Source organism: Bison bison, unplaced genomic scaffold, assembly GCF_000754665.1.
Source record: "Bison bison bison isolate TAMUID 2011002044 unplaced genomic scaffold, Bison_UMD1.0 scf7180017864371, whole genome shotgun sequence".
Lineage (NCBI taxonomy): Eukaryota > Metazoa > Chordata > Mammalia > Artiodactyla > Bovidae > Bison > Bison bison.
In genome coordinates this window covers 12739855-12753896 of record NW_011494943.1, presented here as the reverse complement: position 1 = coordinate 12753896, position 14042 = coordinate 12739855, and the positions used below count along the sequence as shown (strand labels likewise).

Here is a 14042-nt window from a genome sequence, read left to right as displayed (position 1 = left end):
TTATCACGCCCAGGAATTATTATTAACTGGAGCTCTAAGTTAACTCCTTCTCCGAAAGAGGTGGTGGGGGACAGCCCCCCGTAAAGTCAGAGATGTAGGTGAGAGCACAAAGTAGTAAAGTAGGCAGGCTCTGGTTATGGGGGTAGATGCTTGAGGATTTCCAGGGGGATTCCTGAGGCTCGATCCCGCCTTTGCGTATGTCGAGCCTCCTTCCTCATGACCTTTGTCACGGGCAGAGTACCTCACTCTGGCCCCCAACACATAGGGATATGTAGTGTTGTGAAAAGTACAGAGGTTAGGGTGGGGAGGCTGGTGAGACAGGCTCTCTGGGGTGTTTTCCTGGAAGGTAGACAAAATATGAGATATTGAGAGCAGAGGGTGGTTTGGTGAGCCTGACGTAGGCTCAAGGGACCCCACACACCTTTCCCAGGGGGCCATGCCCTCGCCGCTGGAAGACACCATCCGCCCTCTCACCCGACCTCTGGACTTCAGCCTGCTTCGTCCCTTTTGCTTTCCTTTTACTTGTCACACACACGCTCCCTCCCAGAGTCCAGTCGGACAGGTCAGCGTGTGTTACAAAAACACCGTTTTGCCGAGGTCACCCCTCTCCATGTCACCTGGTCCAGGTGCAGACCAAGGTTGACCTTTGACTCATTCAGCTCTGCCGGGCCCCTGCCCAGAGCTCACTGGAGGGGACTGACCGCACCCTTCCTGTGGCATCGGCCCTGCAGGGAATTCTGAGCAGGTCTAGGGACTGAGCACCTATTGTAGGCAGAGCATGTGAGGGCCCTAGGGGCCCTCCCCCCAGCACTGTGTGTGTGTGTGTGTGTGTGTGTGTCTGTGTGTGTGTCTGGGTGTCTGTGTGTGCATCTGTGTGTGTGTTTGTGTGTGCATCTGTGTGTGTGTCTGTGTGTGTGTCTGTGTGTGTGTGTGTTTGTGTGTGTGTCTGTGTGTGTGTGTGTCGGTGTGTGTGTCTGTCGGTGTGTCTGTGTGTGTGTGTTTCTGTGTGTGTGTGTGTGTCTGTGTGTGTCTGTGTGTCTGTGTCTATGTGTCTGTGTGTGCTGTGTAGTGACAGGGTGCTCTCCCAGGGAGTGGGAGTAGGATCCTGGAAGCTTCTGAAGAGGGGGTGGCTTTGCCAGCCTAGCTTGTCCTGGCTCCACATGGAGTGAGACCCTGCGTGGTTCAGGACTGTGAATGAACCCACTCATTCATTTACTTTCAATCAATGTCCTGGTGGCTCAGAGAATCTGCCTCCAAGGCGGGAGACTCAGGTTTGATCTCTGGGTTGGGAAAATCCCCTGGAGAAGGGAAAGGCAACCTACTCCAGTATTCTTACCTGGAAAATCCCATGGACAGAGGACCTTGGCGGACTACAGTCCATGGGGTCACAAACAGTCAAACAGGACTGAGTGATTTTCACTTTCACTCAGCATCCCAGAAAGTGTACTAGGAACTTGAAACATGACTCCTAAATTTATGGGAAGGATGAAAGCTGGACAATGGTCAGGAAAACGTGAAGAGGAAAGGTTTTGAGGAGTGAGTTTCCCTCTGGATACTGTAGACCCCTGGCTGTCTCCCTCCCAGAGATACCACAGCTGCCCTTCCCACTAAGTCTCCTGGTCGCACTGGGCATTTGGTGATGATGCCAGGTCACCAGCAGGAGGCTCCCCCTCTCACACGTGAGGGATCACTGGTCTCAGAGCACAGGCTTAGGTGGCATTCTTCCTTTGGGTCCCTGGGGGGTTAGCCCTCCATGTGACCCTGAGGACACCTGCCTGCTCCAGCCTTGGGGCCAGTGGGCATGGGGCCTGGGAATGTATTTTCAGCCTGGGGAGACTTGGCCTGCCTCCCCATCGATAGGACACACAGGCCCACGTTCAATGGGGAACAGGGGGGCAAAGGCTGTTCTGAGGTCAGTGGAAGCAGCAGAGTGGCTGGGATCCGAGGGGAGATCTTAAGGAGACTGGAAAGGCTGGGGGTCCTGCCCAAGGCTTCCTCCAGGATGAGTCAGTGGCCAGAGATGAGCACACAAGATCAATCTCCTGCCTGCTCAGGCAGCCTCAGGGGAGGACATCCCTGGGCGAGGGTCTCCCTTCAGGCAGCCCCGAGGGCTCTGGCTAGGAGGCCAGGATTCACTGTCGACCACCAGCAAGGATGCCTTATGGGTCGCTGGGCACCATTCTGTGTATGAGAACCTTCCAATTTAAGAAAAGTTATTTTGTAAAAAATACTCAGGAAAAGAATTGAACAGATCCGAGGTTCCAGGAAAAGCCCCAGCACAGGAAGTTGCAACACCTCTTTCAAGAACATTCCATCACATGGGGTGCTCAGCAGCAAGTAATAGTGATGAGCTCTCTATGCCCCATCCTGGCAATTGCTGAAAGGCAGCTACTGGGTTGTGTCCACCTGTGAAATCTCAGCCTCTTTTGTATTATGCTGAGCAGGTTGGGGCAGGATCAGGGCAGCTGTCTCTCTTCACTTAATCACCAAACTCTTGTTAAAATTAAAAAAAAAAAAAGTCATTGATTAAAACTGTGTTAATGTTCTTGTGAGAAACAAATGTCCAAGGAAAGATAAACAGCCATAGAGAGAACCAGCCTTCCCGGGGTGAAAACGCATGATGGACAGCATAGTGGCCTGTACCCTGCGGCTGGCAGGGCCTGAATGGCCGCACGTGGTGGGGGTGCCTTGGCCAGGGCGACAGGGTGCTTCACTCTTCAGTGCCTCAGGCACCACTTGTCCTCCTGGAAAGGAGCAACATTAGACCTGTGACATGCCACTTGCAAACAGACCTTGAGGAATATTCAAGATTTGAGCATAAAAATAGACAAAATTTGACGGTGATGGATATTCCACCATCTGGGAAGCCTTTTAAAAAGGATTCTCTACACAAACAAACAAAAACTAATTTAAAACAAAACCCTGAAGCTTTGAAGGAAAAGACAGACAGGACGACGTAAACACGTGGAGTCCTTATTCCAAAGACGATCTGGGGAGAAATGACAATGGAAACGTACCTCTCCTGGAAGGCAGTTTGTTTCTTTAAGGGGTTAAAGTCTTATAAAGCTGTAAGGAGAAGACAGACACTCCCAGGAAGAGGAGCAAAGGGTTTGCAAAGGCAGTGACAATGTGGAAATCTGAAGGGCCAGAAACAGGGTGAGCTGGTCAGCCCTCCACAGCACCAGGTGTCACCAGGAAGAGGCGGAGCTAGAAGCCCAGGGGACAGGGCAGCTCACAAGCTAAGACAAAGGGAATCCTTGCAGCCACTGAAGTCAAGCTTTCAGGATCGGGGGAGGCAGACCTCACCAGCAGCACACTACAAAGTGAGAACCAGACACAGAGAAATGGACAGAACGTGACCCCAGAACACTCCCTCCAGTGTCTGGGGTTTGTGCCTGATTATTCCAGTGATGGGAAAGCTGGGGTCTGGGGAAAGAGAGAGGGGCCAGTGTGAGTGTCCTGGGGCAGCCGTGACCAAGCACCACAAACAAGGGATCAAAAGAAGCAAAGTTTGCCCTCCTCCAGTTTGGAGGCCGGAAGTCCAAAATCAAGCTGTCAGCACAGCTGCAGGGAAACATCCTTCCTTGTCTCTTCCAGCTTCTGGCAGCTCTGGCGTCCCTTGGCTTGTGGCCACGTCCCTCCAGTCTGTGCCTCTGTCAGCTCCTGGCCTCTCCCTGTGTCTCTTTCTTACAAATTTCTCTCTTCTTACAAGGAAGCCAGTCACATTAGATTGGGTCCACGCTGCCCTAATACGACCTCCTCTTTATTTATGACTGCAAAGGTTCTGGGAGAAGGCAGTGGCAACCCACTCCTTTACTCTTGCCTGGAAAATCCCATGGACGGAGGAGCCTGGTAGGCTGCAATCCATGGGGTCGCGAAGAGTCGCACACGACTGAGTGACTTCACTTTCACTTTTCACTTTCATACATTGGAGCAGGAAATGGCAACCCACTCCAGTGTTCTTGCCTGAAGAATCCCAGGGACGGGGGAGCCCGGTGGGCTGCCATCTATGGAGTCGCACAGAGTCAGACACGACTGAAGCGACTTAGCAGCAGCAGCAGCAAAGGCTCTATTTCCAAGTAAGGTCACCTTCACAGATTCTGGGTGGACATGTGTTTTGGGGCCACCTTTCACCCTTCCCTGATGGATCAGTGGTAAAGAAAGTGCCTGCCAATGCAGGAGAGGCAAGTTTGATCCTTAAGTCAGGAAGATCCCCTAGAGAAGGAAATGGTAACCCACTCCAATATTCTCGCAAGGGAATTCCCATGGACAGCAGAGCCTAGTGGGCTCCAGAACATGGGGTTGCAAAGAGTCAGACATGGCTTAGTGACTAAAGAGCAGCATTCACCCTTGTACATACAGTACAGAGGCCGAGAAGAGAGAGACAGTAGTGGGCTGTCTAACCTGATTCCACGTATGTAAAATCACATACATGTGTGTACACAGAACACGTGTCCCTCAGGTGACATCTTTCTTCCTCAACTACAAATGTACTTATGTGAGAAAAGAAGACTGTCCTTCTGACGGTAAATTAGGAATAGAAGCAAGTTTAGAAAATCAAGGGAAGCCAGAGACAGGAGCACCAGTCACAGGGGTCTGGGGGCTGAGACTGTCCCTCGCCATGTCATTCTCCTTGTTTGACGCAGAGTCTCCTGGAGTCAGGACTGGGGCTGGTCACCAATGGCCCTCAGCTCCTGGAAGCGATTACATCCACACTTTCCTTTGCTCCTGGCCCTTCTGCCCAGTACCACGCAAAGTGAAAAAAAGAAATCAGAGTCACTGAATTCAAAACCAAAGGGTACCAAGTTCATGGCATTCTGGAAAAGGCAAAACTCTGGACACAGTCAAAAGATCAATGGTTGACAGGAGTTGGTGGGAAGGATGGATGAATGGATGGAACACAGAGGATTTTTCGGGCAGTGAAGCTACTTTTTGTTGTTGTTCAGTCGCTAAGTCACATCCCATTCTTTGTAACTCCATGGATTGTAACCTGCCAGGCTCCTCTGTCCTCCACTATATCCTGAGTTTGTTCAAACTCATGTCCATTGAGTTGGTGATACTATCTAACCATCTCATCCTCTGTGTAGTACCTAATGGTAGCTACCTGTCATTATGAAAAGTGAAAGTGTTAGTCGCTCAGTCAGGTCTGAGTCTGTCCATGGAATTCCCCAGGAAAGGCTACTGGAGTTGGTGTCATTTCCTACTCCAAAGGATCTCCCTGACCCAGGATTGAACCCTCATCTTTTGTGTCTCCTGCATCGGCAGGCAGATTCTTTACCACTGTGCCGCCTACAAAGCCCAGATGTCAGTTTTACTGGATGCCAAAGCCTGAGATGAGCATTTGTTTCAGAGGAAGTGAAAGTTCAGCTTTCCGGACGGTAGCTCATGAGTTCCACAGGAAGACTCTTTTTGTTGATAAAAGCAAATCTGGAGAGTGGACCAAATGTCCCCAAATGCCAATCCTCAGAATGCAAGAGCTGAAGAGGGGCAAGGAGCATCCAAGGTGGTCTTAGGCTGGTGTCAGGTTCAAGCGGCCACACGAGATTCTGTGTGTCACGACCCGTCTCTACAGGACACATGCTCAGGGAGTTTTGCATGTTTTATATAAAATTCAAGATAACCCCAGCAATATAAATGGACTTGTGTCCCAGGGACTTGTTTCCTGTCTCATCTGTCTTTCTCATCTGTCTAACAGTGGTCCCACTGCAGACATTATAAAGGTGTCGAGAAGGGTCATGACACAGTTGGGTCAGGGAGGAGCTTGGGGACCCTCGCCCATCCTGGCCAGTGTGCAGCCGCTCTCACTGGCTTCCCAAGGAGCCTAAGGGAACTCTGACTCATCAGCTTTCCTTCCTCCAGGGAGTGTCCCAAAAACCAGTAAGGAGGACGAGGGACCCCTTAAAACTCATCCACATCCTGCTGGCCATGCTGACGTCAGCATCCACTCTCCTCGCTCCCAGGATGTTCTGGGTCCTCTTGTTGTTGGCAGCCTTCATGAGTGCTCAGAGTGGAAGTAAGTGGCATGGTCCCAACTCTGCCTGCCCACGGGGGCGGCAGCGGGACGGGGCGAGGAATGCAGCAGGGGCAAGATGGGTGTGGGAGGAGAGACCTAGATCAGGCCAGGAGGGGCCCAAGCTCCAGGTAGTGCCAGTGACCCCAGGAAGGGCAGTCACTGGATGGCCTGAGGTCCAGCCATGACCCACACTTGTGACTTTCCCCCCACACAGTCTCGGACAACCCCAAGTGCACCAAGGGTGTGGTTTCTGTGTCAAGGGGCAAGCCAGCCATGATGAGCTGCAGCATCTCCAATGCCTTCTCCCACATCAACATCTCCCTGAGAGCGGACCCCAAGGCACCCTGGAAGCTCATCTGCAGTGCAAAGCCCCCAGGAAATGTCTGCCAGGATGGATGGGAGCTCTGGGTTTGGGAGGGCGAGGCGTACCTAGTAACTGAAGAAGCCCAGGACACCCAGGCAGGACAGTACAAGTGGACTCTGATGGGGCGCCAGAGAAATGTCAGAACCACCACACTGACCGTCATAGGTGAGCAGGGCCGAGTGGGGGGAGGGGATTGACCCCCAAGAGCTTCTCTTTTTGGCGGGCAGGAGTGCGGAGCAACTAGGGAGGAGTGATTCCTGCCCACCTGAGGTGCCCAGAACCACAGGACATAAGGCCTGAAGAGGACTTCCACCCTGCCCCACCCACGCCGTGGCTGTGCCCTCTCTGAGCTTCTCAGGGCAGCCCCGGCATGTGTGCCTGCTCACTGTCCTCCTGTGCTCAGGGAGCTGGCACCTCCCTTCCTAAACACCGCCTATCCCGCCCCCCACCCCTTGCTTTGCTGCAAACTCCCCAAGTAACCGTTGCTTCCTTCCCCTCTTCACCTGTGCATACGCAGTCAGAGTCACCCTGAGCGCTGGGGACAGGAAGCAGGGATCCAGCTTTGCCCCCGACAAGGAACAGGGGGAGAAGCTGAGAAGGCATCCCTCAGCCTAGCGGGCCCTGGGTGGGGAACCCAGTGAGGCCTTCATGATCTCCTGTATCCAGGGCTCATCTGACACCTGGGGTGGAGGGGCTGTGTCAGGATAGGCCCTGGGAAGGCCCCCGCAAACCAGCCCTGTGTCTCTTTGGCAGGGCCGCAATACCTGCTCCTCAAAGCTTCTACGGGCAGGTGTTCCTATCTTCATCCTGGGCTACAGGAGGGGAGCCCCAGAAAGCCCCCTCGGGTCTTCCCTCCGCAGACACCCTCACCCTCTGTGCCTGGAGCCCTGCCCATCCCATGCACCCATCCCCCCTGCCATTCTCCCACCCATGGGCTTCCCAACCACAGGTGATGTCCCCCTCGAGGGTGCCCCCAAGGTGGTGGGGGCTCCTGCACAGGTGAACAAAGGAGGGAGGGCCTGGCCCTTCCCATTTATCTCAGGTCTGCAGATGAGCACACCCTGTTCCGATCTTAATCCTGAGCACACTGAGCAAGATGCTGGTAATCTTCCCCATCCTTGCCCTGGGTGTCCTCAGCCTGCTGATCTGCACACTGGCGTGGTGCCGAAGGTGTGTCTCCCTGAACTTCAAGCTCCAGAAGTTAATGGCCGCTGAGCCTGGTCTGTTGGCTGGGGAAGGTTGGGGTCATCTCGGACCAGGCATAGACACTCTACCCCATGGTCTCGTACCCACTGAGACTAGTGAGACAGTGGGGAGCATTTGAGGTCCCAGAGAGCCAGAACCCCTGCCCAAGAGGACCCCAGGCAGCAAATGCAGTCCTAGTCCCAGAACGCAGATGCCCCAACGCAGACAGGCCACGGAGTCCACACCACCCCTAGGACCCCCTAGGGGATGGCATGGGGGCTTCCTGCTTCTTCCAGGAGACCTAGATGTGTGGGTGGGGGATGTTCCCACAGGACGCACTTGTAGGCAAAGCTGTCTGTGCGAGGCTCTCATCCCCCCCATACTCCCCACTTCCCCAAGTAAGAAGGCTCTGAGCCTGGAGTGGGGAGCTGAGTGCACCGTGCACACTGGACTCTGCAGAGGGGACGTGCGGGGAAGAGCAGCTGAGGACTAGGAAGCTTGGCCACTTCCTGGCGTCTTCCTGATGGACGTGCCAGGGAGGGCTCCTTAGCACGTTCTGGGGCCCAAAGAGCAAAAATCTCACGTTCCATAGCACTTGACCTAACGGGACCCTCCCCTCCTCCACCCCACCCAGGCCTGGGCTCCTCCCCAGGGCAGGAGTGCCACGCTTCGGTCACCTGGGAGATGCCCCAATCTGGGGTCCTCAGCTGATCATGGACACTCTCTTGTCTTTAGAACATGAATAAGAACCAGTTTGAGGGACCTTCTAGGAAGCACTTGAGGAACCAAAATGAGGATATCAGTGGCCTGGGATGATGCATGAAGCCTCCTCCACCAACCCCAAAGGGTAGAGCAGCCCCTCTGGACGGGAAGCCGGACAGGTGGCTGCTGGTGGAATCTCTGTCCAACCTCCCTGGTCTTCCCCAGCCCTGGGGCTCCCCACTCTGCCACCTGCCCCACGTGCTGCCCCTTCCTGTTCCCAAACAGCATCCCCAACCATATATGCCAGATGTGTCTACAAGCAAAGCTGTGCAACCCCGCTGAGTGTATTCTTTGTTGTTTTTTTGGAGGTGGGCTGGGACGTCTTTTTTTCTTCCTTTCCTCTTTTGTTCCCTTATGATTTGATGACTTTCGTGATGCACTTGAACTGCTTTCTCTTTTGTGTGTGTATACCTATGATAATAGACTTCCGGTTTGTGGTGACCATGAGATTTCGATACAGCAGTCTACATATACGTGCATGAGTGTCTTAAGTTGCTGATCTCTTCTTTCCAGTGCATTTCGAACGTCCTGCGTGCGTCCTCTCCTCCTCTGCTGATTCCTGGTTTTGACCTCCTGTTTGTGTGCGTGGATGGTGTCCTACTTCTACTGCATGTTTGCCTTTACTGGTGAGCCCTCTTATTTCATCCTTTTCCTGTTTCTCGCTGTGGCCTTTTCTTTTCATTGTAAACAAGTTCCTTTAAAGATAGAGCTGGTTGGTGGTTCATTGAATATGTTCGTAAAAGGTACATATAATGTGAAAAAAGGTTTTTCTAGGAGTGCTACCTTCCGTGCTTTGCAAAACGTCTACGTTGCTAATCCTCAAGATGACTACACTAAACCTAGTAGTGAATCATCGAATGAGCTGAGAAATACATCCTTAAGTGAAGAAAATAAAAATCTGAAAGAAGCTCTGTGAGTCTTACAAGCTGAAAAGCCCAACGAGGGCTTCTCTGGTGGTCGAGTGGTTAAGAATTCGCCTTGCAATGCAGGGGACACGGGTTCGATCCCTGGTGAGGGAATTAAGATCCCAAGTGCTGTGTGGCAGCTAAGTCTACATGCCACAACTAGAGAGCCCATGAGACCCGACACAGCCAAAAAATAAATACTGAAAAAAAAAAAAGTAGTCCAAATACATGCAGAAGGCCAGATATCTGGGAGTCCTCACTCACCATGAAGAATCTCAGATTGGATCAATGCACGGTGCCTGGCGACTGTGTCCTCACAGGAGTGTAACGATCCCAGAACAGCTTCGCTGGCACCCAGACTCCAGGTCTAGAACTGACCGTATTTGCATCTTCCAGGTTAAGGAAAGGTTCGTGCCAGAAATGCTGGGTTTGTTCCACCCCCTGGGCCAGGCCCCTCAGACACAGTGGGCACAGCACGCGGGACTGCCATGCTTTGGGGGCCGTGGAAATCTGTTCCATTTTGCCTAAAAGAGACCAAAGGTGTTGATGCTTTGAAAGTCATTCAAAGGTCATTTTAATATTGCTATTATGGTGGGATGGGCTCACATTAAGTCATTCAGCCCCTGCACACCCAAGGCAGGAAACCTAGAAAGAAATACTGTGTCTGGGTCTTTGACTAATTTTAATTTTCAACTTGTTGCTTATCTGTACGTTCAAGGATTTCTCTAAAGGAAGTTTAGCTCTGAGTCCTTGCAGTGCCCTAGAGACACTTCCCCCCAGGCCCTCCTTGCTCATCCTCAGCCACACTGGCCCTCTTGCAGGCACTCAGAAACCCCAGGCATTCTCTGGCCCTGGGGACCATGCGTGTGCTGATGCCTCTGCTTGGAACCCTGTTCCCAGATATGCCACCTGACTCTCTCTCACCTCCTCAGTCCTTTACTCCTGTGGCCCCTGAGGTTCGGCACCCCTCTCGCAGCAGGTGCTGTGTGTCCTGCCGCAGGTCTGCTTGTGCTTCCCTGGAGTCGTCTCCAGTCCCCGGGCCTCTCATTCGTCTCACCCTCTGCCGTTGGCACTGGCGCTGGCACACGCGGGTGCCCAGGGAGTGCTGGTGATGAACAAAGGCAGGACGAGGTTGGAATGGGGTGTGTTTGACAAGCCTGATGAGTTTTTTGATTCCTGCCAACAGTTTTGCTAGGATCCTCTGGGCCTTTGGCAAGATTCTGCCCCTGAAATAGATACCCCCTCACGCAAGAAGTGTCTGTAGGTAGGTGGACAGCCCCTGCCAGGGGCAGTCACCCAGAAAACCTAATCTGCCCCCACCCCAAACCCCACCCAGGACCCTGAACTATCAGCACAGGAGAATCCAGTCAGACGACAGGGTCTCCAGGGAGGAAATCTCTTAGGGCTGTCTGGCCACACTTGGTCCACGCGTGAACGACACGCACACACCCGGCACACCCACATGTGGATTTGGGCCAACACTGGAAGCTTGGCCCTCTAGCCCAAGGCTGCCAGAACAGAGAAACATCTTCCTCTTCCTGGTTGCCCAGAGTCTGTCTCCTCTTCAAGCACCTCTGAGCCCTCGGGGTCAGGGTCCAGGCATGGGTGTCCCTCTGCCCTGAGGGCTGCTCACCAGGACCCTGGTGCACCAACATACTGGATGGTAGCCCAGCTGGGTGGTCTCCAGCCCTTGCACCCACAGGAAAGAGAATCGTGAGCCACTCGGGCAGCCACAACCTGGGCACATGCCCCGGGCCTTTTCCTATGACCACACCCAGCCCCCAGGCTGCAGTGGTGACTGACTTGATACTTCAAGTTTCTGGACATAAATCAGGTCCCAGCAGAAAGTAAACCGGAAGACCGGGACATCTGGAAGCTGACCCCCATCCCCACCTGGGGACCCCCTTGTCTTTCTCCTGGTCCTGCCCCTGCCCATTCTTGCCCTCCTTTCTCCTTTCCCTGGTGTCCAAGTGGGGCAGAGGGGCAGGTTCACGGGGCTACCAGTGTTATCCTAACTAGACACTCCTGTGAGAAAATCAGCCTTGAGCTTCTGAGGGGGGCAGGGACAATTTGTGAGTTACCCTGGATGATCTGGAGGGGTCTCTGACGGGGACTCGACCTGAAGGCCATGTGGCCGGCCCCCAGCTCCTCCCCAGGCTCGCCCTAGAGTGTGGCAGGAAGGCTCACTCCAACCTGGAGCTCATCCACACCAAGAGGGGCTCTCTAAGGAAATTAACACAAAATCACCAGTACAAGTCCTGGGACAGAAGCAAATGCTTATTTGGAACGAGAAAAGAAATCACACATTTTATAAAGCATCCAAAATATCCAGGAAGTAACAATATTTTAAAATTAACTGACACCGCAGACCATTCTTTTTTTTTTTTTGACTGCATAATTTCACTGTCTCCTCTTTCGTGGTCTCTTCAGATGACCATAAAAGAGCACAGAGAAATATCATTCTTATGAAAGCACAAGCCTGGCTGGAACAAGACGTTTATGATGGACCAGGATGTGCTTGGCCTGCTGGGGTGTGAAACAAGTGCCTTGGCTCCCTACAAACACAGGAATTTCAGAAAATTCTAGTTTTGAAAAGTCTCACACAGAAAGAAAGATGGGCGGCAGGGGGTGGGGGTGGGGGTGGGGTTGGTGCCGGTATAACTGTGTCTGACTGCATCATGGAGAGCAGTCCCGGAAGTGAAATGTGTGTTGACCAGCATGGACGAGTACCACGGCCTCTGCCAACAATCTCACATCTTATACAGCTCAGCTGACGCTGCCAGGCACCGAAGGACACGGGTCCCTTTTGTCCACCCCTTGAACCACACATCTCACAGCTTCCTGTCATGAAGCCAGAGAGCCCGCCCAGAGCAGGGGGCGGGTAGGGAAGAAATCTGTACCTGGAGGCCAGAATGAATTGCAAATGCAGTGGTTTAAAACAACAGCAATTAATTTTTTCACAATTCTGGAGGCCAGAAGTTCAAAACCAGGGTAGGGTCAGTGCTTCCTGGAGGCTCCGAGGGAGAACCTGCCCCAGGCTTCTTCCAGCTCCTGGTGGTGCCGGCGATGCGTGCTTCCTGGGCTTGTGGCCACGTCTCCACACTGCCCCGTCATCGCATGGCCTTCTCCCAGTATCCAAAATCGTCTCTCCTTGTAAGCACATCAGTCATATCGGGATTAAGGCCAGACAGGATGGTTTCATCTTGACTACATCTGCAAAGACCCTGACTCCAAATAAGGTTCCATTCACAGGTCCGGGTGGATGAATTTGGGGGAGTACCATTCACCCTCCGGCTTCCCCGGTGCCTCAGCAGTAAAGAACCCTCCTGCAACGCAGGAGCCGTAGGAGATGTGAGTTCGATCCCTGGGTCAGGAAAATCCCCTGAAGGAGAGCATGGCAATCCACTCCAGTATTCTTGCCTGGAGAATCCCATGGACAGAGGAACCTGGTGGGCTACGGTCCATGGGGTCACAAAGAGTCAGACACGACTGAAGTGACTAAGCACATACGTTTTCAACCTCAGCTCACCATTCCTCTCCCAGATAGATAGCAAGACCCTCATTGATCTTAGAGACACTGGCACACCCATCAATAGACCTATAAATCAACTAAATGTTTCGTCAGGTCAATTTCCTCTGAGCCAGGCCTCAGAGATGCCCTGGGCAGACTGAGGCCGCCTGACACGCAAGCAGACTGGAGGGAGACAGGGGTCCGGATCACTGCGCTTACACATCTTCACCAAGTTTTACACCATACGCGATGCCCCAGGCCTTGGGAGCCTCTGAGGCCTGATTGTCAGAACCACATAGTAAAACCGCCTCGGCCCACTGGATAGGATGTTTCCAGGAGACGGTGTCCACCCTGTGTTCCAGCTCAAACCCCCTACACACAACTTCTAGACACCGAGAGTGGATGGTTATTCCTATACAGCAGGTGTGATGGGCCCAGATCCTTGCAGGGCAGCACAGATCCCAGGTCAAAGACCCACCTCAGCCCCACACCCTGAAGCTTCCCCGAGAGTCTCTCGACCATCAGAGCTGAGACCACCCCAAGCCTCTACCCCACAGTGGAACTTTCCAGCCCTGCCTCATACCACATTGCTGTGGGGTCAGCTCTGGGCTCTACAAGGAGGACACACCCAATTCAGGGTCAGTGGTGCTCAGCCTGAAGAACACGCCGGGCTGTGCCCTGCAGATGCCTGACTGATGTAACCATGTTAAGATCCAAAGACCCAGACTCAGTCCTGCTTAAGAGAAGATTTATCATCCTCTTCTATCCACCCTGGGCCAAGAGGAAGGCAGAGGAGGCGACTCAGCCTCCAAGCTACAGTCCTCCAAACAAGGAGGGGATGCCAGCACCAGTGGGCCCAGAACACCTGGGGAGAACCTGGCTACTGTGGGAGCCTCGGCCCTGGGAGAGCTGCCACGCTTCCAGCCCCTCAACCCAGGGTCCCAAAACTACGGACTGAGGCCCACGTGGTCACCATTGTCCTGGCCTCCCTACAACACCCCAGGCTGGGAAGGACTGACCTCTCCACAACAGCCCCGGTAGCCATTAACAATGAATGAGGCCTTGGGCCTGGAGAGGAACAATGGTGAGTGGCCCAGAGACTGAGACATGGGGCCCACTGCAGCATCAGGAGAAAGGGACACAAATACCTGTAAGTGGGAGGGAAGTTCTCTGTCAGATGGAATTTTTCCCATCTGAGCGTTCAGGAAAGCCACAGAGTGACCCTCAAACATGCCTTTGCATCTGGCTAACCCTCCTCCAGTGTTTGGGGTTCCCAGCCACAACCCATGGCCACACAGACCA

General features: G+C 53.3%; 1 protein-coding gene across 1 annotated transcript; it reads left to right on the top strand.

Annotated features, from left to right (window-relative positions):
- The first annotated feature begins 5862 nt into the window (after positions 1-5862).
- On the top strand, positions 5863-7592 carry LOC105000599 (secreted and transmembrane protein 1A-like). The gene is made up of 4 exons (XM_010856545.1): positions 5863-6013; positions 6228-6542; positions 7131-7169; positions 7420-7592. The coding sequence occupies exons 1-4, from the start codon at positions 5926-5928 to the stop codon at positions 7590-7592; spliced, it is 615 nt and encodes a 204-aa protein (XP_010854847.1). The 5' UTR covers positions 5863-5925.
- The last annotated feature ends 6450 nt before the right edge of the window (positions 7593-14042 follow it).

Excerpts from the sequence above, each read along its gene's own strand:
- LOC105000599 (XM_010856545.1), top strand. The coding sequence starts at position 5,926 with ATGCTGACGTCAGCATCCACTCTCCTCGCTCCCAGGATGTTCTGGGTC. Across the intron at positions 6,543-7,130 it reads CACCACACTGACCGTCATAG|GGCCGCAATACCTGCTCCTC; the intron begins GTGAGCAGGGCC and ends TCTCTTTGGCAG. Across the intron at positions 7,170-7,419 it reads CAAAGCTTCTACGGGCAGGT|GTCTGCAGATGAGCACACCC; the intron begins GTTCCTATCTTC and ends CATTTATCTCAG.